The following is a 23,846-nucleotide window of genomic DNA, read 5'->3' as shown; positions in this document are numbered from 1 at the left end:
TAATCCATTTGAGTAAGAGAAAGTTACTTAAGATTTTTGCATGACTCAGGTTGGTGGGAGAGAAATCCAACCTGGTTTTGTATTTTAATTACGTATATGCTGGTATCTAAAAAGCATAATCAGATTTTGACCTGTTTCAAATGAAATGGAGAGACAGAGGAAATATCACAGTACGAAGAAAGTGAGTTATTATGAATCTTCTAAATAATATCTATTCTTCACTGCCATATTGTTATGAAATAGAACTTGAGTTTTCTTAGTTGTATCAAAAAAATTTGAGGTAGGTGACATATGTCATTTGCATCTAAAATGCCAATGCAAACAAGAAGATGACATTACCAGAACTCCTTTAGGATTCTGTTACAAGGTCACATCCTGTCACTTTATACAAATATTATTCTTCTGCAAAGGAATTGGAATGTGAATGATTAATTGCAGACTAAGGACCAGAATCATATGCAGCCTTCTCAGAAAGAAACAAAAAAAAAAAAAAGAGAGAAAGGAAAATCAGGACATTCTGTATAAAAACTGCTTTTAGATATAGTGGTGCAACTCTGGGAAACTTCAGAGTTCTGAAGTAAGACACAAAGAACCATTTTCTTGTAACACAATGATAGATTTAGAACTTTAATATGAGGTGCTTAATTGCTACCTTTTCATTAAAAAGATTGCGTTACTTAACTGAAGAGATTGATGTATTGAATATTTTGCTTAGGAATGCTACTAAAATAATCCTACACAAGTCAACATAGAGGACAATAAAAGGAAATCAGACCAACATTCAACAGCAAATACACTTTGATAGGCTACCATCTATTTCAGCTGCAAGAGAGCTGGAGTAAAATGTTCTTTGCATGATGAAGAGTTACTTTGTTCAATCTGTAAAACAGTGAAAGTATGAAGTAGAGTGCTCTTTGGAATACAGGAAAACTCTGGGTAGCACTTCAAATCTGTAGATATACTACTTCAAGTTACTGAGTAAGTACTTATTAGGAGTGGCTTCATTAATGGCTTCTTGTGTTAATTTATTAAGCTATCCTTAGTTGTTTTGCAAGTGTCTAGGCATTTTCAGTAAAACAAAATGTCTAAACCAGAGTTAATTATAAGGCTAAAATATCATTGCAGGTATTTTATTAATTTTGATTGTATAAATTAATTGTATTTTTTTTTCAGTAACATTATATATAGAGGTCAAAACCAGCTTAGCATTTAAGACCATTATTCTATACTTCATAATCAAACACAGTTATTATTGTGCTATCAACAGGAAAGTTTCCCCACAGTAAAATCAGAAGATTAATATGCCAAATAAGTTCAAGATTCTAATGTCAATCAGTGGGAGAAGAATAAAATGTTTTACAGCTGACACTGTCCCTACTTGTATTTTCACTGTCCCTACTTGTATTTTTAAGACAGAAGTATGGAGTTTTTACCTTCACTGCCCTTTTGGGTGTCTCAGCCAAGATGGGAGGAAATATTCCTTTGTAGAAGCCAAGCAATCTAGTGAAGAAAAAATAAATTACATAAACAACATATCATTACCATACCACCAATTCTATTTTCACTTTTGAGTAAAGCAACTAAGCTTTCAGCATTTCCAAGCATAGTCTGTAAATAACAATTCTCTTTATTTGCTGAATAAGTAATGTGCTACCAATTCTACTATCTGCTGTGAGACATCAGAGAACCAGGAATGAATAAGTAAAAATGCAATAATTTTTTTTTTCTGAATAGACAAGAAATTGTATTTAAAGGAAGAGGAACAGTTTTGACAGCTAAGAGAAAGTATTACTTCATTTTTTAAATTTCCTTGACATAGCAGTGATAATATTAAAATCTGAAGTCACACAATACAGACTTGGCAAACATTGCAACTTCAGCAAGTTACATACAAAAAACCTGCATGCTTATTTTTAGACACTAGATTAAGACATCTTTTAAAGTTTAGTTTTAAATATGCCTCAAAATAGATGAAGGTGTTTTATTTTTTTTCAACGCACTTTTAACACAAGTTATCTATTAACAAAGCCATAATAGAATGCATGTATTTTGTGTTGGAAAAAAAATTAGGCGGTATCTTGCCACTGTAATCATTCAGGTCTTTGACACTTTTTTACCTGGCTCCATAAACAATGAAGGAGTTTACAATAGCTGCTGACTTTTAGCTAGCCTGAAGCCAAAGATATGCCTTGTGTTGCATCATCCAAGTTTTATATCTATATCTTTATACATATATAGTCTGCTACAAGCACAGCAACATACATGGCATTTGCAGGCAGCCTGAACTCTGCTTACAAGGGCAATGAAGATGCATAAAGCTGGGTCTTGGTAATGCTTTAAATGACAGGTAGTTCTCAAAATCCCACGTTGAGGTGAAAGTAGACATAGTTCTCGCCTAGACAGTGCACGGGGAGAGGCATCTAATGCAATCAGCAAAAAGCTGCCTTGCCAGCCAACAAGGGTATATCTTACATTTTATCCATCTTCAGAGTTTATACACTTCTTTCAGGACTGTAAGACAATTCTGTCTACAGAAGAAATAACTTCTTAAAGCAAAGCATTTATCTCTTCTTAAAATGTTGAAGATTGGTGATGTTGAAATGTGGTGATTCACCTTTCTAAAACAGCCTATTACTTGGAATACTTTTGCAGGATGTGGAAGAGTCACGACATGAACAGATTCTGCTACAGTTATCTTGTGCATGTCAAAAAAACCCCAATTTAATTCACATTCCCCAGGGGAATGTAAAATAACACAAATGCGATATACCTTTTTTCCCACCCTTCTAACACTTCTCTGGAGTTATCTTCTTAAGCTGCTTTAATATATACAAAATAAATTAGACTTTGTAAGATGCTCCAGAGTGGGAATATCACTTATGAAGTGATACCTTAAGCAAGCAAAGTCTGAATTCCAGTCCATGATAAAAGGAAACTTTGAGCACATTATACAATGACGTTTTCATGACAAAACACTGAAAGCCCTTGGGTAGGAGATTTCAGGAGTTCAGTTGAGCTGTCAGTTGTTTGAATTTCCTTGAAGTCTCACTTTCCAAACATAAATATATATACATACATATGTACATATATCTATAACTATAGATATCTATAGATATGGCTATAGCAATATAGATATACTGGATCCAGTCTTAGTCTTTAATGGTTCATACATGTTCAAAGTATATTCCTGCTGATTCAGCAAGCCACTGAAATGATGAATAACTTTAAGCAGGTGATTCATAGAGTTTCATGTGAGTTCAAACTGAAACCGATGTCCAGGTAGGGTCAGCTACAAGAACACATATTCCTATAAACACTTCCTTCTTTTCAGCTCTATCTAAACCACTGCAAGCATATCTACAACAGCCATCCCCTTTGGAATTTCTAGTACTCTGACATGACTGTAATTCTGTGATTCTGTGAAAATAAGATGTGCTCCACTGCTCTACTCATAAGTTTAACTCTGCCTAGAAAAAAGTGAGACCCAAACTTGGCCCAGATTTCCTCATTAGTAAAGAGATGCATAAGCAGAAAGATATGCAGTGTAAAGCAACAATTCAGTTCTACAACACCCAGCAGCATTGCTTAGCTTTAAACAGCAGTACAGGTCGTTTTCCCAGCATGTATACTCTCATGCATGCAGCTATTGGATCTATAAACCTTGTAACATTGCCATGGGCTCTTGAGGATCTACAGGGGAAGCTTTGCAGAAACAATGTGAAGGGGAAGGGTATATCAGGAATTTGAGCAACATATCTGCCATCTCAGCCATCCTATGAGGCAGGTAATCACTTCTAAAGAGTAACCAACCATTCTATCACATCTTGGTGTTGAAATACCAGAGATTCAGATGCTCAGCAGGCCAGGCGGTGGATTGTTGGAAAATTCTAGAGAAATGGGATCTGAAAATATGAGAAGCAATTATCCATTGCTCCTGAATCACAGAAGGGTTGAGGTTCAAAGGGAACTCTGGAGATCACCTGGTCCAAGCCCCTGATCAAGCAGGCCCACCTAGAGCTGGTTGCCCAGGATCACCTCTAGACAGCTCTTGAGTATCTCCAAGGAAGGAGATTCCACAGAGATCCAGGAGATCTCTTGGCAGTGCTTGATCACCCTCACAGTAAAAAAGTGTTTCCCGATGTTCAAATGGACCCCCCCCCCCATCCCAGCGCGACAATCTGCTCATTCTTCCTGGTCAGGCAGCCCATAGTGGACATTCCCCATAAAGTCGCCATTATTGGTCTGCTCTTTAATCCTTACCCATAAGCTGTCATTATTCACCCTCAGACAGAGCTTCATGCACTCCAGCTGCTCTCTTCCATAAAGGGCAACTCCCCCACCTTGTCTTCCCAGCCTGTCCTTCCTAAAGAGTCTCTACCCCTCCACTGCACTGCGCTCCTGTGATGTAAGCCATCCACTGCATCTCTGGGGTCTCAACAAGATCCTACTGCTGCAGCTCTCTACACACTACTGCACACTGTGTTTAGCCTCATGCTGTGTGCCTCAGTGTGCAGGCACTTCAGAGAGACTTCCTTGCTTACATGCAAATGCTTCAGATGATGCCACTTAAGCCCTGTTTTGTTAATTTTTGTGTTCTTGTTCACATCACCGCAGGTGCTTTGCTTGTCAGCCTGTCCATTGCTCCCTCAGAACTGTGGTAACTCTCTCCACCCCTTGTGGTTCCTGGTTTAAACCTCTCTTTATCAGGTTAGCCACCCTGCGGCAAAGATACCTATACAAAGTTATTACTGTGCATGTCATGTCAAGCTGATCTGTTTGTTGCAGCTGTAAGGTCAACACTGAATATTTTCTGCTGGAGGAATCTTTACTGTGAACCAGGAGAATCTGCAGAGCTCAGCAACTATATTCATCTCTCTGTGAATCCTTACAGTTTTAAGGGATCTGTAACTGGGTTTCACCACTTTACTCCTTTCTTCTGTGGAGGCAAATCTCATCATGAAAAACAGACAAGAAGGAGTTAAGGTCTATTCCTATGGAACACATTAAGTTTAGAAATCTAAAAACACATGAAAACTTTGAGGATATACATCCATATATGCAATATGTAATTCAGTAAACATGGTAAGAACTAGCTCAGTATTTAATTATGAACTGTGGTTTAGATTTTTTTTCTTCCTCATTTGAAATAGAAACAGAAAAACAGTTAGTAAGCACAGCCAGTAAGATGAAAGGAATAAAGGGAAGGAGGAAGTAGATGACAATCCCATCTCAACACTGCCTATTGTCAACTGACTCTTTTTTTGCATAAAGCTTAGTTTCTTTTAGAACCTTCTGTGCCTGAGGTGGAGAACAAGCAGCTGCCCCAACTTTTCCAAGTAATGCTTTACAAGTTGTGCCCATCAAAGATACAATTATTTTAAATCTCTGCAAAATGAGCTATTTCCTTAATGTAAAAAAACCTAGCATGACAGTAACAGAAATGGGAATGGCCTTGCCAGTCAGAACGTACATACACGTACAACAATCTTACACTTTTCTTACCCTTGGTCAATAACACTGAGGCAAGTTAGCCTACTTGCACACAGTGTATAAAGTTTTTCAAATCAGCTGGTGAATGGTGATGACATTTCACATTTGAAAGATATTATCACCTGGATTCAGGCCTTCCTTCAGAAAATCTATGGTCAGAAAAAATCACAGAACAGCGGCAGCAATCACTGCAGCGTGTGATAGAAGAGAAAGGACGTGACATCATATCCCTAGCTAGAGACACTGGAAAGAACAAGTAAATCTCTAACAGAAACACAGCTACATCTTATTTTGTTTCAGCATTAAGGGTCTAAATGAACATCACCATTCAATTGTATTCTGGGCAACAGCCCAAACTCATCTTTGCAGCAGTTGATTTTGAAACATTACAGTCAATCATATCTTCTCAATTTGTTCTTCCAGGCTTTCGCTATCCTTCTGGTTTCCATTTCTTGTTTGGAAGCCTTGAGTCATTCACCCTGGCAAGACGACCAACCTAAATCAGTTATTTTCTTCGAATTATACTGAAATTGGGATCTTGCTTAGTTTGTTGTTTTCTTCCTCTGTCTTTCACATAATTTTCCCTTTAAGGATCTAATAAAGCTGATTGAAGGCATGAGCACAATATTCCCTTTCTTCTGTTGCTGTCGAATCCAAGTCTCTTACCCACATTGTTGTATAATTGAAACAAAAACCCTCTTAGGTCCAATTCTGCTTTCATTACCTCTGTATTATCCCAAGTATAAATAAAGGACCTGGATTTCCTGACAACATCAGTTACATTAAACGAGTATGTAACTTTCTGATTTTACATAATGCTTTATTTCAAAAAAGGGAAAGAATTTTTAAGGCATGCTTGGTAAAATGGTAGGTGTTCTTCAAAAGAGGATGTATATGTGTCTAAATAATAAAATTTGCTTAGAGTTTCATTTACACCAGCAAAAGGTATCTTTTTCTTTCATGGTAGCATGTTGTGAATCTATTACTAAATTAAAATGAAACAATTGAAAACAGGGCAATATTACTTTAATATTGCTAGTAGTGTGATGTAACCTTTATGTTGACCTAGCTGGAGATTTAAAAAAAATTAAGTTCCCATAATTTTCAGAAGAACTAGCTAGTGCTTAGTGAAGGCAGGCACAAATTTGTACCTACTGCTGAGTAAAAGGGACACACAATTCAGCTGTGTGAGAGCAGCAAACCACTAGCCAGTTCACATATGCAGCTCACCCTCAGTCACACCGTCTACAATCATTTGCCCAGCTGAAGAGGTACAGGGAAGGCTATAGGGAAGGCTAGGCATCATTCAGGCGCAATAGGCACAAAGTTAGGCATACTTTAAAAGATATTAAAGGTTGGAAACATTCACAGAAAACCAAGCTTGGACACTGGTGCTCTCCAAAGAGTTTTTTTTCTCATGAAGTATGTTATGTGTATTATCCTACCGCAAATGTTAAACACATGTCCCTACAGGAACCCCATATAAAGCTATCAATGACACACTTAGCCAAACTGGCTTCTGAATTTCTGTAATGGAAATATATTTGTTTATCCATTTTGTGTCTACCATGCAGATATCTGCCATTTTAGACACCAGCACTAAATACTAGGTATTTATTTTCAAAGCATATTTCACTTTTTTCACTGAGCTTTCACTGCAACACATGGGAATTAAGGAAAAGGTGGTTTTGGGTTTGTTTTTTTGGTTTGTTTTTTTTTTTTTTTCCCAGCAAATAAATGTAATACAGAATTATGTGCTACCAGGTGTCTGTAGTAACACTGATGTTATGGTATGTGCTAAAAGAAGACAAAGTGTCCAGCTATAAGAATGCTAGAAGCAGACAAACTAATGAAAGAAATCCCTCAAATAAGACAACATAGGTAAGAAAAGTGACTGGTTAAAAGGGAAGGGGCTGTCAGTGAAAAGTATTCAGATACTTCAGAAAAACACTAAACAGTACAGGAGCTGGCTCTGAAAGAATCAGACTGGCCAAGAAACAGATTAATAATCAGCATTAATCTACCTCACTTATTCAAAACGGCAGTCATCACCATATTTACTGCATGTGGGTCAGATTATGAAGTTATTATGATCCATCACCCATGTGACTGTTCTTACTGAGAAATGAGCCTTTCTTCCATTAGTTTTAATCACCTCTCAATCTCTTGGTCAAAATGCTAGTTAATTTTTGGCTTTCTAGGCTGCACTCTTAATTAATATGAATTACAGGACACGCCTAAATATAAATCCCTCAAGAAGAGGAAAGACAAAACTTTCTCCTTCATTTCTTCTGTCTGTGGCAGCAAAAAGTGAGAGTAAAAAAAGGAATATTTGTTAAAGTTTCTCTCTATTCAAATGAGTGTCTAGTCCTTTCTTATACTACATATTTCTCATGTGTTTTCTGCTTTGTTATACCAAAGCACCTAGAAAAACAGTTTTAAGGAAGGTGAAGTTGGAGCCTTGCACTGTAACGCACAACATAGCCTTAACAGTTCTCCATGTGCAAAAAAAGAACATCTTGTTCTGGCTTTCTTCCCTAGGATGATTGCAAATTAATTAGTTAAGTGGTACATTGTTACCATGCACTGCTTGAGTAATAGATTCATGTGTATTAAATTAGATTGGACTTTTAAAGCACACCTCTGCCACTTACTCTGCATGTGCCAGGTGCCTGTGAAGCTGGGCTGACCACCATTGTCGAGGGAAGAACTGGGCTACCTGGCAGGATAGCAACTGCAGGCAGGCGGAGAGGCAGGACTCTGCCAGCTGCAGCATGCACTGCGTGCTCCCACTGCTGTCAGCCCAGGAGTACGAGCAGCAATGCTCACTCTGCAGGGCTCCCTGACACCTTTGCCTCTTCCTTCTTAACACTTTTCTTGTAGGCTGGCCCCCATTGCTGATGAACAAAATTCCAGTTTTGCTTTTGAGAAGACTTAAGCTGGTATATTTGATGTAATTCCTGTTGAAATCAGTGCAAATGGCAGCATTATTATCACTGGCAGCTGGTCTAGGCTCTTACGAACTTGCCTGCATGTAATCATAGAATGGGTCTACACGTCTCGTTTCTTACAACTGACAGCGTTTTCTTTCCCCAAAGACTTTCCCTCTAGCTGCCCCTTTGTTTGCAATAGGAACAAGCTACAGACATGCCAAAACAGCTTTGCCTAGAGCTTCTGAAACAGAAAAACTCTTCATTCCATTTTGGATTGTCACAACTGGCAGAATGCTTCATTTGTTCAGTAGGAGTTTTAGTTGTTCAAACACTAGAAGAGAATTTAAGGGTTTCCCCTCCCCCTGCTTTTGCTAACAGTACTGCCATAACTGGTATGTCAGCAAGCAGTCACTGTTTTAAAGTAGCTCCACACCTACATCTCCTGAAGCAAAAGAATGCAAGAAAATGATTCATTTTTAGTTTTGATACCAAAGAGAAAATATACGTTTGTAGCTATGTACTTAGAAATCTTTTTCTGGCATTAGAATAAAAGTCACAGGATAAATAGATTTGGTTTTGGAAAAGATTGACAGCATTTCTCCGTGGTAAACTGCTGCTGTGATTCGTTAAATGAAAATGATGAGATGAGCAAAATTTCCCTGCTTGCCCTGGGAGTGCGTTCTACTCAGATTGGTTGTGACTTCATAAAAACAGCATTAAGTTGTTTTAATTCCATCAGAAAAAATATGGCTCAGGAAGGAAATTTTTGATTGCAAGTTAATGTTAGCCTTCATTGGAATAAGTTATACTCTTCAATATCCACATGCGTGAGCCCAAGGGAGTTATATGACTACATGTATTCTTTCCCATCTGCTAGCTAATATGAGATTCAAGAGGCTTTCAATGTCATTATATAGATTAGTGACTCTCCCAAGAGGACTCTAGGTTCACGATACAGTGAATAACTTACAATGAGATTTAGAAGAACAACTTTCAGAGATCATTTTGTGTTTGTACGAGTTTTGCACCTGCAATTATTTGTGCTTGTAATTTAGGTTACTTAGATGTTTTTAATTTACAGATGCAATCAGTGATGTAGATACTTAAACTGAACTGAACTGCAGGCAACCATAACTGCAGGTGCAAAATTTTGTCTGCAATGATTTGAATTCATAAACACATCAGTTTTCTGAAATCTAAAGTAAAACTAGGCCAAGAAGTGGTTTTATAGTTTTTTAACAAACTAAAAACTTTACGTATTTTTCTTGTTTCTCAAAAACCCTGAAAGTAGTGCTTTTAGCTTTAAAAATAATAGAGTATCATTAAGAATATGCAAACATACACAGAATAATTAATTTGATTCCATCTTTTAGCACCTTTGAGATATTTTTCTTACAATACCTCTAGTAGGAAATTATAAAAAGATATTGAGAGTTGCACCAGTAGAGAGCAAGTCTTACATACATAGTGATCAAAGCGGTCAGAATTTGTAGTGCTACTTAGGTAGTGAACAGCACCATGAATAGGTACACACACTGGCACTTGAGTTCCCATCTTGTAGGCAGTTGTGATACCTAGACATACCATGGGAGAGAAAAGTATTACACAGATGTGTGAGGAAACTTGCACAAATGGCATCTACCTGTGTAAGGACAGACAAAATAGCTCTGTGTGCCTGATACTGGATTCTGTTGTAAGAAAGTTATTAGAAAGAATTTGATGTACTTGGGAGCAAGAACACAACTCCTTGAAAACCACAAATTTCTTACAGTTACAGATACTGTCCCTAGGCAGAGCGACACAGTGTCACAGATCCTTTCCTGCGCCTTTGGAGTGCCACCATGCAAAGCCAGTGTGATACAGTGAGGACATGGGTGTAAAACTGAACTCCAGCCCTTTGTTTCATCCAGCTCACCCCAGCTCAGGTTATACTGCTTAAGAAAACTCTGACAGATGAAGATCTGCATTATACAACAAATATCATGGATGCTGGAGTGATGCCCCAAAGGATACCTCCCATTCTTCATGCACTGTACACAAACTCCCTAAAAATACCATATGGATTAATAAATTTTCCTCAGTGTTACTCCAATCAGAGAACAAATAGAGTTGACAGTTAATACCAACAAACCTTTTCTTTTTTTTTAATCACAATACATTTTAGACGTGAAAGATTCTTTTGCAGGCCATATGCAGCAATGCTTCCAAACAGATTACATGCTGTGTATGCCCCATCCCTGGAAGTGTTGAAGGCCTGGTTGGATGGAACTTTAAGTAACCTGGTCTAGGGGAAGGTGACCCTGCCCATGGCAAGGGATTGGAACTGGATGATCTCTAAGGTACCTTCCAACCCAAACCATTCTACAATTCTGTCATTTTATGCTTCGAGGATTCTAGGATTCCATCTTCAATACTATGAAACTCATACACTATAACAGCATTCCTCTTGTCCTTCCCACAAAACATATAAGATAAAACATTACGATGTCATGTCATTATTTTGTCTGGAGAGGTGACTAACCTTCATTCTGAGTTTCTCAAAGAGAAAAAGGACAGGCAAGGTAGGTTTAAATGACTGAGAAATGAAGATTTACCAATGATTTACCAAAGGATTCCAACAAAGCTGACTGTTAAACAATTAGAAACAGGCTTTGCAAGGCTTTACACCAGTGATATATTTTAATACAGTTACGGGTGGAAAACCTGCTACAGGATCGTGATGCAGACATATGTAAACACTTTAGAGACCAGATCATCAGGCAAGACAAATACGTGAAGGGAAGAATCATGTAGAAGTGTCTGCCCTAATTATTATTATTGCTACTTATTATTCAGTGACGTATCCTTGGCTTATTGTAGTATCCCCAGCTGACAATAGTCCCTTCATCTGCATGGACATTTATAAAGAAACCTGATGGAGTTCCTTTTTTCTGAAAGTAATGGAGCCTGTGTCTCACTGATGTGGCAGTTTCTACTGGATTATTTATTTTCTAAAAGAACTTGCAATGTGTTCTTTGAGCAGCAAACCTGCCTCAGCAGGTTTAACCTGAACATCTCTTTTGAAATGGTTGTTTTTTTTCTCAGTATACTCTTCTGATCCAGCACCCTTCCCAACTTGAATTCTTCTGCAGAAAAGAAATTTTGCCACTTTGGCATTGAATAAACAAAACAAACGAACCCTCTCTCCCAAATTGCTTTTAAAAGCATACAGAGAATTTTACTTTACAGATGAACAAACTATTTCACGTAGCAATTCAAGCAAATGCAACACAAGCTCTTTTACAGCAGACAGTGTAATTTTTTGTGTCAAACCTTTCTGCATTTTATGAATTAAAATAACAACACCTTCATATATATCAGTACATCAGAAAAAAAGACAATTTGGGTCAAATTTGCTTTTCTTCCAGATCTCTAATTTTCTCTGAATTTGCAAAAGAGAGATACTTTTTTCTTGCATATTTCACAAACATGCCATGAGTAACCAGCTCTGAGCTGGATTTAGAATTTGGCCAGATTAGGCAGAGATTATCATTGCACCTTCACAGCAGTATGATTTGCCATGATCTCACACTCTGTAACTGCAGCTTGCAACCACACTACTTCCTTGTTCACCATCATTGGAGAGCATTACAAAGTCAATATAAACAACATTTCACTAGGCATGACTAAATGGTTACCTGCTATTCTACAGAGTTGATTTAAAGACACGTGAAAACCCTCTCTCATGGACAGTACAGCCAGCAAGGATATAAACCCACACTTTTATTGTTCTAACTGGGTTAACAAGCAGTCAGAACCAATCTTTCCTTGTAAGCCGGTGCCCAGCAAACTGCTTTGGAAGACAAAAGGGTCTACACTAGAAGCAGATTTGCAAGGCAAGGGTGAGCAGAGAGCTCCAAGTGCAGTGGTTGCTGCTGTAACTGTAGATGGTCTTGAAGGAACAGGTGGTAGTCATTTGGAGTGCTGGGCATCCACAGGCAGTGCTCCGAGAAAAGGCATCCAATGCTATCAGTATTGGTACATAACACCGGATGTTTTTCTACAAGTTCTGTTTTGCTGCAAGTTAAAAATGCTGAAATCCAACAAGTGACAATGAGCTTCTTACAAAATGTGTGTCTGCAGTTCAAGGAAGAATTACACAATTTATGATTTTGTACTGCAACTATGTAAAACTGGCAATACAGTAAAGAGAAACAGTAGTGTCGTCAACAGGCTTGTGTCCTTTTGGGTTACAAAAATTCAGACAAGGATATCACCTGCGGCCAGCTGAAAATTATCTAAACAGCTGCATAACTAAATAATGAGAGAAATCATAAATTCTTGAGCAGTAGCATTTCTGAAAGCAGTAGGTTAACTTCACTTTGCTTTGCCATGATGCAGTGGTTGGTTTATGATGAAATTTTCTTCTGCAGAAGAACATACTTTTTAGTAAGCAAATTTTTACACTTGTGTAAAACTCAGTAACAGTGACAGAGCAGTGGATTCCTCTTCATTGATTTGGCTCCTACTGAAGTAAAAATAATCCTCTTTATTTTAATAGAGTTTATACCACATCTCTTGCAAAAAAAGTTATAAGAAGGTTTGGAGAATGTAACTACCTGTTTTCTGTCAAAGACTACATGCTCTTTATTTTTTTATCTAAGCATTCAAGACTTTTTTTATATTGGTGTTTTTTTTGTTCCTATTTTTCTTCACTTTTTGTCTATGAAGCCTATAATCCCAATTCCAAGTAAAAAACCTTTGTACCTTTAGTTTTCCAGAGAAAAAACAGCAGATTACTGCTACATTCAAGATTAATCAAAACCAGAGAATCTGATTTATGGATACTGATATATGTCTATTGCCCTACACTGAGATACACCACTAACAGTACATTTTGATTAAAGATTTGTAACAGAAAAGATCTTTTGTTTTAGAGACACTTAAAAATGACTAAATGTACATTTTGATAGTGAATGTCTAAAATTTGCATTTGAAGATATAAAAAATCATAATCAATAGAGAGTGGAAAGAGAAATGTATTGCTTTGCATTGTCTCTGGGGTCTGCCCCACACACAGACCCCTCGGAAAACACACTGTATAAAGCAGTATCTCATAAGGTAATGAATACTTGTACTTTGTAGGAAAAGTACATTTACCATGTATACAGATGCAGATTGTAGGAGTGCATGGGGCCCTGGTATAGCAGCTCGAGTCTGCTACCATTTGAGCTAAAGCAGAACTACATTAGCTGGCACTTCACAGCAGTTCATTTGTCCTGTCTGCAGGCATACTATCGTATGGCAGTAGCACAGCACACACACATCCAGAATTACTCCTCAAGCAAAACGAGTAGAGAAAGAAGGTAAGGAGAAAAATACAATCTTGTATTAACTATGTATGTGTCTAATTAATTAATTTTTTAAAATTATTTAAGCCTCTGGGCAGCCTTCTTACAAGACGTTATACTAGAATGTCACTATATCACAAGCCAAGCACACAGAATCATCTTAGAGATGATGAATAATGAAGTATTGCTTGAGATTTTCAGCTTATTCACTCCATACTTGTTTGTGATGATGTGGTAAAAAAATGCTTTGGATCTCAGTTTTAACCATTTTACTGGACATCTGGTGTTTGCTGCTTAAAGTCTCACTATTACCAGGGTCATTGTAATTCTATAGCACATCTGGGCCAAATTCCCTGGCAGTTTTTAGTGAATTCTGCGGCAGTGGAAACATCTGTAGTTGTGCACAGTTCCACACATACAGAATTGTGAGGAGCTGCAGAATGTTCTTGGATCTTTTGTATTTCAGTGTCCAGGAAATTACCCACTGGTAATGGATTATATTTTGGTAATACTATTTTTTTTGCTAATGTTCTGCTGAATATGCCCAAATCAAGTAAAACCACACAGGTTTTAATAATTTTATTTTCATCAGTTATTAAAAAAACCCACTGGTATTTCAGTCTTCATGTTTTCAGAAGTACACAAAGCCTTTGGAAACATTTCCTTGGAAGTGGGTGGACTGATGCAATATGAAACTGGCCTACTGTCACTGAAAGTTTTGAGAACTACAAACAAAGCCTAGATTACAAGAGTTGAAGAGAATCGGAAGAGAAATTTAGCAACAGAGTCTCAAAACAAAGGATCAGGCACAGTAATTCTTAATTATTATCTTCTAAGGTAAAAATAATAAAATAAATAAATAAAATTATCCTACATCTGCCATTTGTGCGTAATCCACTTTGTTAAAATTCTTTTAATGACATTATAGTATATTCTAAGTTTCAGTTATTTATTTTAAAATGATTGAATAAAATTATTACTTGCTACAAAGTAAGGCCTGTGACAACGAATGGTCTGGAAGAAACAGATTACTCCCCAGATCCTGAAGTATTTGTGCCAACTGTTTAGGATAAAATCAATACATTACAATTGCCCGGACTTGATCCAAAACTTTGCTCTGGAAAACAAAAAACCCAACCATAAGACAAAAAAACCAAACCCAAACCAAACCAAAAAAACCAGCACCCAACAAACCAAACCAAACCCCCAAACCAATCAACCAGAAAAAAAACCCAACCAAGACAAAACACCCTAGCACCAGGTTTCTTTCCAGCAGTGTAACACATCACAGGCTAAGCCACCAGAAAAGTAATTTGTTCTGTTATTTGCCAAGTCACTAAGCAGTTCTTGTCATATGTGCTTGGACTTGAAAAGTGAATCATTGGACAGAGTAAAACCTCATCTATATCTCACCCTAAATCCTAATCTAGATTAAATGCTAAATTCTGAAGAATTATAGTGAAGATACTGAGGGAGGCTTATGCTGGGTTACAAAGGGTCTTTTTTCAGCTTCAGAAGAGGTTTTGCAAGTAATTTTATAGAAGAAATTGGCAGTATGCCAAGAGGATCATTTGGAAGTATAGCAAGGGTAAGCAATAATGAGGAAGTGGTGCAAAGAACAGGACAACCTACATATGTGGATAGTGCAGCTTGGAGAGGAGAGCATAGGGATGCCTATCATAGGAGGGAGGATCTATGACAGGAAATAGGTCAGAGAAATTTAAAGCACATTTAAAAAGTCCACAAATAGCTGCATTTAGTAACTCCTTACTATAGGGGTATCATTATTCAGCAAGGTACCTGCTTAAGAAATGCCTGCACCTTCCTAACAGAGTATTCCCCAGATGCTCATACTGTCTCCATACCACAGTCTTCCATACTCATTTGTGCTAATACAAATTATCCAATACAAATAAGACTGCACTGCACACCAGATCACTAAAGAGTGGAGAAAACAATTAAAATAAAGGAAATGCTGTGAAACAGCTGGGAAAACAAAGCCTTTCTGGAATGGGAATCTTCTGAAAGAAATAAATATATGTAGAGATGATAGGACGAGAGAAAAAGAAGCTAAAATGTTAAACCCTTGATGGATGCGAATCCAAAACATTTATGGTTTGAAATTCTGTTCAGGCTGACTGAAGGGATGCTCAGTAGGGATGAAAAGACCTTTCACTTTGCTGTATCTGTTCTTATACAGATTAAAGACATCATTGGTCTTGAAGGCAGGGAATTTGAGCAGCAGGCTAGGTGGAATGCAGAGAATGGCCAGAAAGAGCCAGAGACAATTCCTGGAACAGGAGATTTATGATATTCTTTACCAGATGAGGCAGAAATTCCTTCCTTACCCCCAAACTGTAAATGGCTAAGACCCAGAGCCTCCAAAATTAAACTCTCCCCCCCCAGAAAATGGATTTCCTTTTTACCTCGAATGACTAATCCGTGCTATCACATCTTCATCTGTATCCAATCATGCTCAAAAGGAAGGAAAAGCTCCCTCTCTATCATGCATCTAGTCAATTGTGCATTAAGAAAAAATAATCCCTCTTGATCCCCGACAGTGACTTGCTGAAGCTCTGAAGCATGAGGTAAGTACAGTCATTACTATAATGCAAACCTCCAAGTGTTATAGTAGGTTTAGTGCAGTGCAAGATTTCCTGTCCTCAAAGCTTAATACAAGACAGGGGATGAGTTATGAGACTAGACTGCAGACTCAGAAGGGACCCTTTAGGATACATCACTTTACTGATACAAGTTTTAATCTACAAACTACATTAAATAATATTTGGAAAGAGTTAAGTGGTGCCCCTCAGGTATCGGTTTTGGGACCAGTCTTGTTCAAAGTCTTTTTTTGGTGACGTGGACAGTGGGATTGAGTGCGCCCTCAGCAAGTTTACTGATGACACCAAGCTGTGTGGTTCAGTTGATACATTGGAGGGAAGGGATGCCATCCAGAGGGACCTTGACATGCTTGTGAGGTGGGCTGATGCCAGCCTCATGAAGTTTAACCATGCTAAGTGCAAGGTCCTACACCTGGGTCAGAGCAATCCCAGGCACAGCTACAGACTGGGCAGAAAAGAGATTCAGAGAAGCCCTGCCGAGAAGGACTTGGGGGTGTTGGTCAGTGAGAAACTTAACATGAGCCAGCTTCAGTGTGCACTCGCAGCCCAGAAAACCAACTGTATCCTGGGCTGCATCAAGAGGAGCGTGACCAGCAGGTCGAAGGAGGTGATCCTGCCCCTCTACTCTGCTCTTGTGAGACCTCACCTGGAGTATTGTGTGCAGTTCTGGTGTCCTCAACATAAAAAGGACATGGAACTGTTGGAACGAGTCCAGAGGAGGGCCACGAGGATGATCAGGGGACTGGAGCACCTCCTGTATGAAGCTAGACTGAGAAAGTTGGGGCCGTTCAGCCTGGAGAAGAGAAGGCTGTGTGGAGACCTCATAGCAGCTTTGAATCTGAAGGGTGTCTATAAGGATGCTGGGGAGGTACTCTTTATTAGGGACTGTAGTGATAGGACAACGGGTAATGGGTTAAAACTTTAAACAGGGGAAATTTCAATTGGATATAAGAAAACAGTGGGAGTTTAGATTGGATATAAGGAGGTTGTTCTTTACTGTAAGGGTGGTGAGGCACTGGAATGGGTTGCCCAGGGAAGCTGTGAATGCTCCATCCTTGGCGGTGTTCAGGGCCAGGCTGGACAGAGCCTTGGGTGACATGGTTTAGTGTAAGGTGTCCCTGCCCATGGAAGAGGGGGTGGAACTAGATGATCTTAAGGTCCTTTCCAACCCTATTTTATGATTCTAAGTAATGGCCCATCAGAAAAGGCCCTCCAGATGACTGTTACAGTGTTTTTTTCACATTGAGAGAAAGCTTTCTGAAGGCTGCATTTGTTTAACACCAGTTTCCATGCACTGGTTGTGGTGAGCAAGGCTGAAAAGCCCTGAACTCACAGAAAGTTTTTGATACTCTTTCACAAGAAAAATTTTGCCCCTTGAATTTTATGACACAAGGCTTATTTTCCTCCTAGGATGGTTTTGTGGTGTTCTGAAATTTCTTCAGTGTCTCTATATTTTCTTTGAAGTGTTGATTTAATTCAGTATTTTGTCAGTTGTGCTACCAAAGTTATATATGGAGGCAAAATTAAGTACTTTCTTACTATGCACATGGCAATTTTTTATGCTCTAGCACTTCATGATCCTTTTTAGTATGGTGTAGTCCTATGCTGTCACATTGATGTAATTCTTTAACAACTAATTCTTTTGCTGTTACTGCTTCCTAGGACAACGTTCTCTGCATTGTTGATACAGCAAGTATAATCCAAATTTTGATTCCTCCTTGAATTACTTTGTATTTGGTCATATGAAAATGACTTTAGTCGCACAGTGACCATGAAATTGAATGTAATTCTAAAACAATAATCTGCTCTTATTTATTTTTCCACCAATTTTTGTGTCTATTGAAACATTTTCCAACTTTATTAAATGTTCGCAGGGAATGAAACACAATACAGATTTTAAATGCTTATTTTAATTTCTACTTTCTGTATGTGTCTTTTTTTTTTTTCTATTTAACTGAAACTCTTCCCACTCTTAATTATTGTTCCCTACTTGATTCAAAAGTATTAAGGGCTGGGCTGAATTATGCATTTGATTCTACAGATAACAATGGCTTTGAAGCATTCCCAAACCAAGCTGGAGAAAAAAAAGACTTTAACTGATAATATTTCAGCATACATATTTAAAGTGTGGGAGAGTATTAGTTTCACATCAGGGAAATTCTAAATTCTGTCATCTCCCTGGCAGACAGACAATTCACCCTGCCAAGGTAACTGGGCCTGGTGATACCACAAATCCACTTTAGACAATTCGAAGCTCCATTCTGCATATTGGTTTGCTGAGTGGGACAGACTTTTTCAAGAAATTATTTCTATAATCAGTACTGAATGTTACAGCACTGAAAGCATGGAAAGGAAGCCCTTTTAGCTTATATACGTAAATTATCTAGGTAAATTATTTTCTAGGTGTTGTAAGTGAATAATAGCCACAACGATGGAAAAAAAATTTTTACTCTTAAACATTAGTTAGCAGTTATTACATATCTCAATGGATTTTATAGTAACTATTTTTTTCCATTCAGTAGTAACGCACCGCTTTTCCTCTTTCATGTGAGCGAAGGACTTCCTAGTTGTCAAAAAATGCCTTATGAAAATACTAAGTATCTAGAATGGACTATCTATTAGTTAAAGAGCTAATATCACGTAGGCAGCTTGTTTTCAATGCCGTAATCACAAAAGCAGTGAAAATGGCTTGTTGAATCAAAGCCGAAGTTGTAAGCTACAGTCTTACTGATAATAGCCTTACCTGTGTCATTTTTTTAATAAACCACTCCATCTACTTCATGTTGCTTTTCTTTATTTTGCATTCCACTTTATGCTATAACCAAGACATAGTGAGACATCTCGGTGTCCAGGGAGTATTTCCAAGCCCTGATCATTTGCCTTATCAGCCTCCTGGCTGCCCTTGCCTTTTGTGTTCTCTGATCTGTCTTCCCAAGTGCACCTGGGATTGACCACATCTGCCTCCAATATATCTGGCTATTCTTGAATTTTGGTTTCACCCACATTTGGCATAAACTATCACTGCTGTCAAAGATGAAATAATTTCATGTTCCTTTCCCAGTCACTCTGTCCTGCCTCCACAGGATCCCCCACATTAACCTATCTCTTACTTTCCACTGGCAGAAGGTCTATGTGCCGACATGATGAGCCAGCCAGAGAGAACCCTTCTGGATTCCCAACATGATTCTTTTTTAATGGCCAGGTTAATATTAACCTGATAATTTTTCCAACATCCATGACTCCTGACTAGGAGCAGAAGTGCATGTGCTGGCACAAAAGACAGGAGTGGCACAAGAGCAGGAACACAGCGTACACAATTGCTTCTTCTGGTGGCAGTGCTGGTTTAAAACAACCATGAAACTATGGCTTTGGTTAGACAGAAATCAGGATGTAGCCTATTATGTTTTCCTTTTTAACTTGATTTTTTTGATGTATGGTTCACATCTTCCTGTATATTATACTCATCCAGCTGTGCTATAATAATGGCACTTTTACCCTCTCATCAGGCAGTAATTTTGAATTAAAAAGCCTCTTCTAGGGATGGCTTCTAAAGTACAACACATACCACCTCATGAATGTGGTAACTGATATGCTGACATTCCACAGTACTAAATAGGTGAGGATGTTGGCTTTCAGGAACAATCTCTTGCCAGATAATACTTCATTATCTGACAGACCATCTGGTTTCCAGTCCGTCAATGCTATATTAATACAGTCACCTCTCTACGCTTGATTATTGCCCAACATTTCTATTACTTTGTAAATAACAGAACTCAAAAAAAAAAAAAAAAAAAGAAAAAAAAAGAGGGCTTCCAGAGACTGAGCAAGACAAATCACCACTTGCTCATGTACTTGTCATTGTCATTTTTGGATAATGGCCAAACGGTGGATATTTCTCCATGTGACTCGTGAATTCAGACTGCAGCATACCCCATTGTTATCAGGAGAAAAATCACCAACTTTTAATTGCACAACATATATATAAACACAGCTGGCCTAGTGACTCATTTAGTAATGCAATATGTTACTCCCTAAAACTCTGTTTCAGGTGTGACCTCAGGACTCTTTCTATTCCAGTTGTTGAAGTCTGTTAGATTTAGAGTGATTTACTCCTAGACTACTGGAAATATTTAAAGGAATCTTCCTTTTCTGGGATTTCAGAAGGAACGTTTGGACTGCAAATGAGAAGCCGTATCTATTGGATATCCTTTTGGTGTCTGTTCAAAGCATCTTGTTTTAAGAATGACTAATCAGAAGAACACGCAGTTCATAATTCCATTGATTTCTCTACAGTAAAATATACGTTCCTCCAGTGGGAGGAATGTCACTGTGAGAGTGCAATGACATTACAGTACAAGACCATGAAGAACAATATTAGCCACACTTTAAAAACAAAAATATCTATATATTAAAATATGAATAAAATAGTGGTTTAGTGTAGTCAATAATCAAACAAAATTTTAATAAATACTATATCAGCTTCTAGATGAAATTTTTCTACTATGAGCCAGAAAGCTGGTGAATACTCAGCCCTGATTTTTTACCAGCTCTGACTATTTGCCTTTTTGTGTATAACTCTCTTTTCTACAGCAGTGTCTCTGTGTCTCTGTTTTTCCAATAGTCTTGACATAAAATTTCAGTTCTCTCTCATTAACTGATGTAGTCATCCCTGGCAATACATGGTCTAAGTTAAATATCTGCTTCAAAATCTAGATGCCTAAGGAAACCCTGCAGCTAAATAAATTAAAACTTAGAACAAAACATTTTTGAAAAAAGGTTGTGGTTAGCTTCCAGTGAAAAATGCATAAATAATCAATTAAAGAAATGCTCAACATTTCCTATACTCCTTTTTCCCATTAATTGAATATTTTTCCAGTGACTGCTCAAGACACCAATGATCATGCTCCTATCAGGCGTGTCTGAAGTTTTTTTTCCAATAATGAAACACAAATACAAATATAAGCAAGTTACAGTAAAAGAAAGAGCAAGCTGTTCCAAAAAGTATTTGCAATTAGATTGGATACATCATAAATATCTGTTTTAAATTTAATTGTTCTCCATAAGTCAGGTCAAACATGAAAAAAACAGGAAATAGAAATTAACTAGAATAACTTTCTTCTATTCCAATTTACTACTCAGTGCCTACAAGACTTGAAAACAGATGCCTCTGTGCCTGTCTTCAGTGAATTCTGAGGTACTAACTGTATCTCTATTTCAGAACAATAAAATATGACGTTGAAAGTTTTGTAGACTCATATATCTCAGCAAAGGTGCAGCAGCAGATGCAGACCTGATGAAGTCGGGTCAAGTGGTGTAGCAGTGGAACATACCCATTATGTTGCACAGGAGCCAGCATGACCCCAAGGGATGCTAATGGGAAGACTAAAACCCCTAAGTATCCTAAAACCATGCCAGGCTGCATTCATATGCTAGCAAAATAAACAGAGATGCTGCTGCCCTGCCTCAGCAACATCTATAAAAACTTTTCAAGAAGTACTACTCTTGACTTCTGCAGTCAAAAGCTATTCCTACAGTGGAGATCTATTTTACCATGTTTTCTTTCCCAGCAAACCCAGGAATCCCTCTTCAGGGGCTGTAAACTCTCCCCCCAGTGCTGCAGTCCCCACTGCCAGCTCCTGTAGTCCCACAGTGTCTGTTTCCAGGACTTTCTCCTCTCATGTCCCACTACTCTAGGACACCCCCTTCAGCACTTTCAGACTTGATGCACTGTGCTACGCTACAGACTCCATGTGCATCATTTTTCAGTTTCAGGGAACCTGAGTCCAAAGCTGAAACTTTTTATAGGAGAATATATCATAACATGCCATAGCCTCTCAAAGCAGAAGGCCTGTGGCAAGATATCCTTCCTGCTTTCTGATTATAACATCTGCTCTGTACAGCTTTGCGTGACATGCTTAGTCACATGCTTGAGCTTCTGTAGTGAGAAGCAGTTGGTGATGTGAGAGAGAGAAGTGAGGGTTGAATGTCTGGTTCAGGATGCTGTAACCCCAGGCTAGATTTGTTACTATACTGGATGAGAAATAGGTTGATGAACCTCTATAGGCTCAACCTAACAGACAGCTATTTTTCACAAGCAGAGGAGAACTGGGTTTCATAAGCAGAAATGGTACTGCAAAGAATAAGCTCCTCAGCATGGGGTATTGCAAAGATTCAGGTCCACTCTGCACAGCAACTACAGAATCTTTAATATCACATCTCTTATCGCTGTGTAAGTGGGCTAGTGGGGAGCACTTCCCTTCATTTTTGTTTCATAGTTCACAGTCACCCCTCAAAAACAGTCAAGAAGAGAAATACCTATTATTTTGCAAGGGAAATGGTAGGAAGAATTGGTTATCTCTCTTAACCAGAAAGTCAGGTTCAATTACACATCTGCAAGGGATTTTTTTTGTGTTAATCTTTAATCTTTAATTTTTTTTTAAATAATCTCATTGTCATAAATGGTTTAGGGGAAAGAATCAGAAGCCACAACTCTGTCCAGCTGCACTATCACCAAGTCACAGGCCCTGCTCTCTGGACTGATACATTTTGAAGCATACAGTTGCAGCAGAAATGTAAAATGAGTATTCCCATCTTTACTCTCTCTCTCCTATGACTACCGAAAAAGGCTGTAAAATGGTGATTAGACTACAGTCCAGCAAGTGGGAGCTAAGGTTCTGGATTCCTGTGGGCACAGAAGGAGTAGGAATCTCCAGTTACTGGGCAAGCCCTATAAGTAATTGCATAAAGGAAAATATCTTTCAGAATCTATTAGTTTTCTAAAACAAGGTAGCAAAAGACACAACTGTATTTTATGAGGAGTCCAATCATACAGGCCTGTTTTAGGCATTGTCTGGAAATGCCTAGAAGTGGATTGAGCCTACCTGTCTCCACCTGGCAACCATGTGAGCTTTTTTATAATTAGAATTTTAAACTTAGGTGATAATATCTTTTTCTGGACATGGCTTTTTTTATTTGCCTCATCAGTATCAATCCAAAATTTCTGGTATGGTTCAAAAAGAGTAGCTCATCTTGGGTTAATTCTAATTTTCTAAATTAAAAGAAGAATAATCACAGTTTGGAAAAATGATAGCTTAAAGTTTGGTCATGGAATAATGCATCAGTTTTCATGACACTATAACTATTGGTACAGAGTCTCTGGTTTAAGTAAAATGTATCTGTGCAGACCTGCTTTTATAAGTATCTTTATTCATAAGCAATTCATACCTAGCTTTATAGTAGCTGTTCTTGCAGTTTCCGAATCCTGAGGCCTTGTAAGCACTCTAGGTTGCAATCCTTTGCCCTTTGTCCTGAGGTCTACTCTGGTAGGACTTCGTAGAGATATGTGGGCATGCAAAGTTGTGCTCTGTCCACGTCTTTCTCCTTGCACTGGTTTGGCCAGCTTTACCATTTAAGTGTCCTTCTGGATGATCTTTTATAGGCTGCTTTTTTATAGGCAAGCTTTGTGGCTGGGT

At 38.1% G+C, this 23,846-nt stretch overlaps 1 protein-coding gene across 3 annotated transcripts in view; it reads right to left on the bottom strand.

Moving 5' to 3' along the window:
* The window catches only part of SLC25A21 (solute carrier family 25 member 21), a 250,472-nt gene that overhangs the window by 26,948 nt on the left and 199,678 nt on the right, over window positions 1-23,846 (bottom strand). For all 3 annotated transcript variants that reach the window (XM_065686258.1, XM_065686259.1, XM_065686260.1), the window contains one exon: window positions 1,434-1,500. In XM_065686258.1, the coding sequence (XP_065542330.1) occupies window positions 1,434-1,500 (67 nt within the window). The remainder of the gene's footprint in view (window positions 1-1,433; window positions 1,501-23,846) is intronic.

Source organism: Lathamus discolor, chromosome 6 (genome assembly GCF_037157495.1).
Source record: "Lathamus discolor isolate bLatDis1 chromosome 6, bLatDis1.hap1, whole genome shotgun sequence".
In the NCBI taxonomy this organism is placed as follows: Eukaryota; Metazoa; Chordata; class Aves; order Psittaciformes; family Psittacidae; genus Lathamus; species Lathamus discolor.
This window is presented reverse-complemented; position numbering and strand designations above follow the sequence as displayed.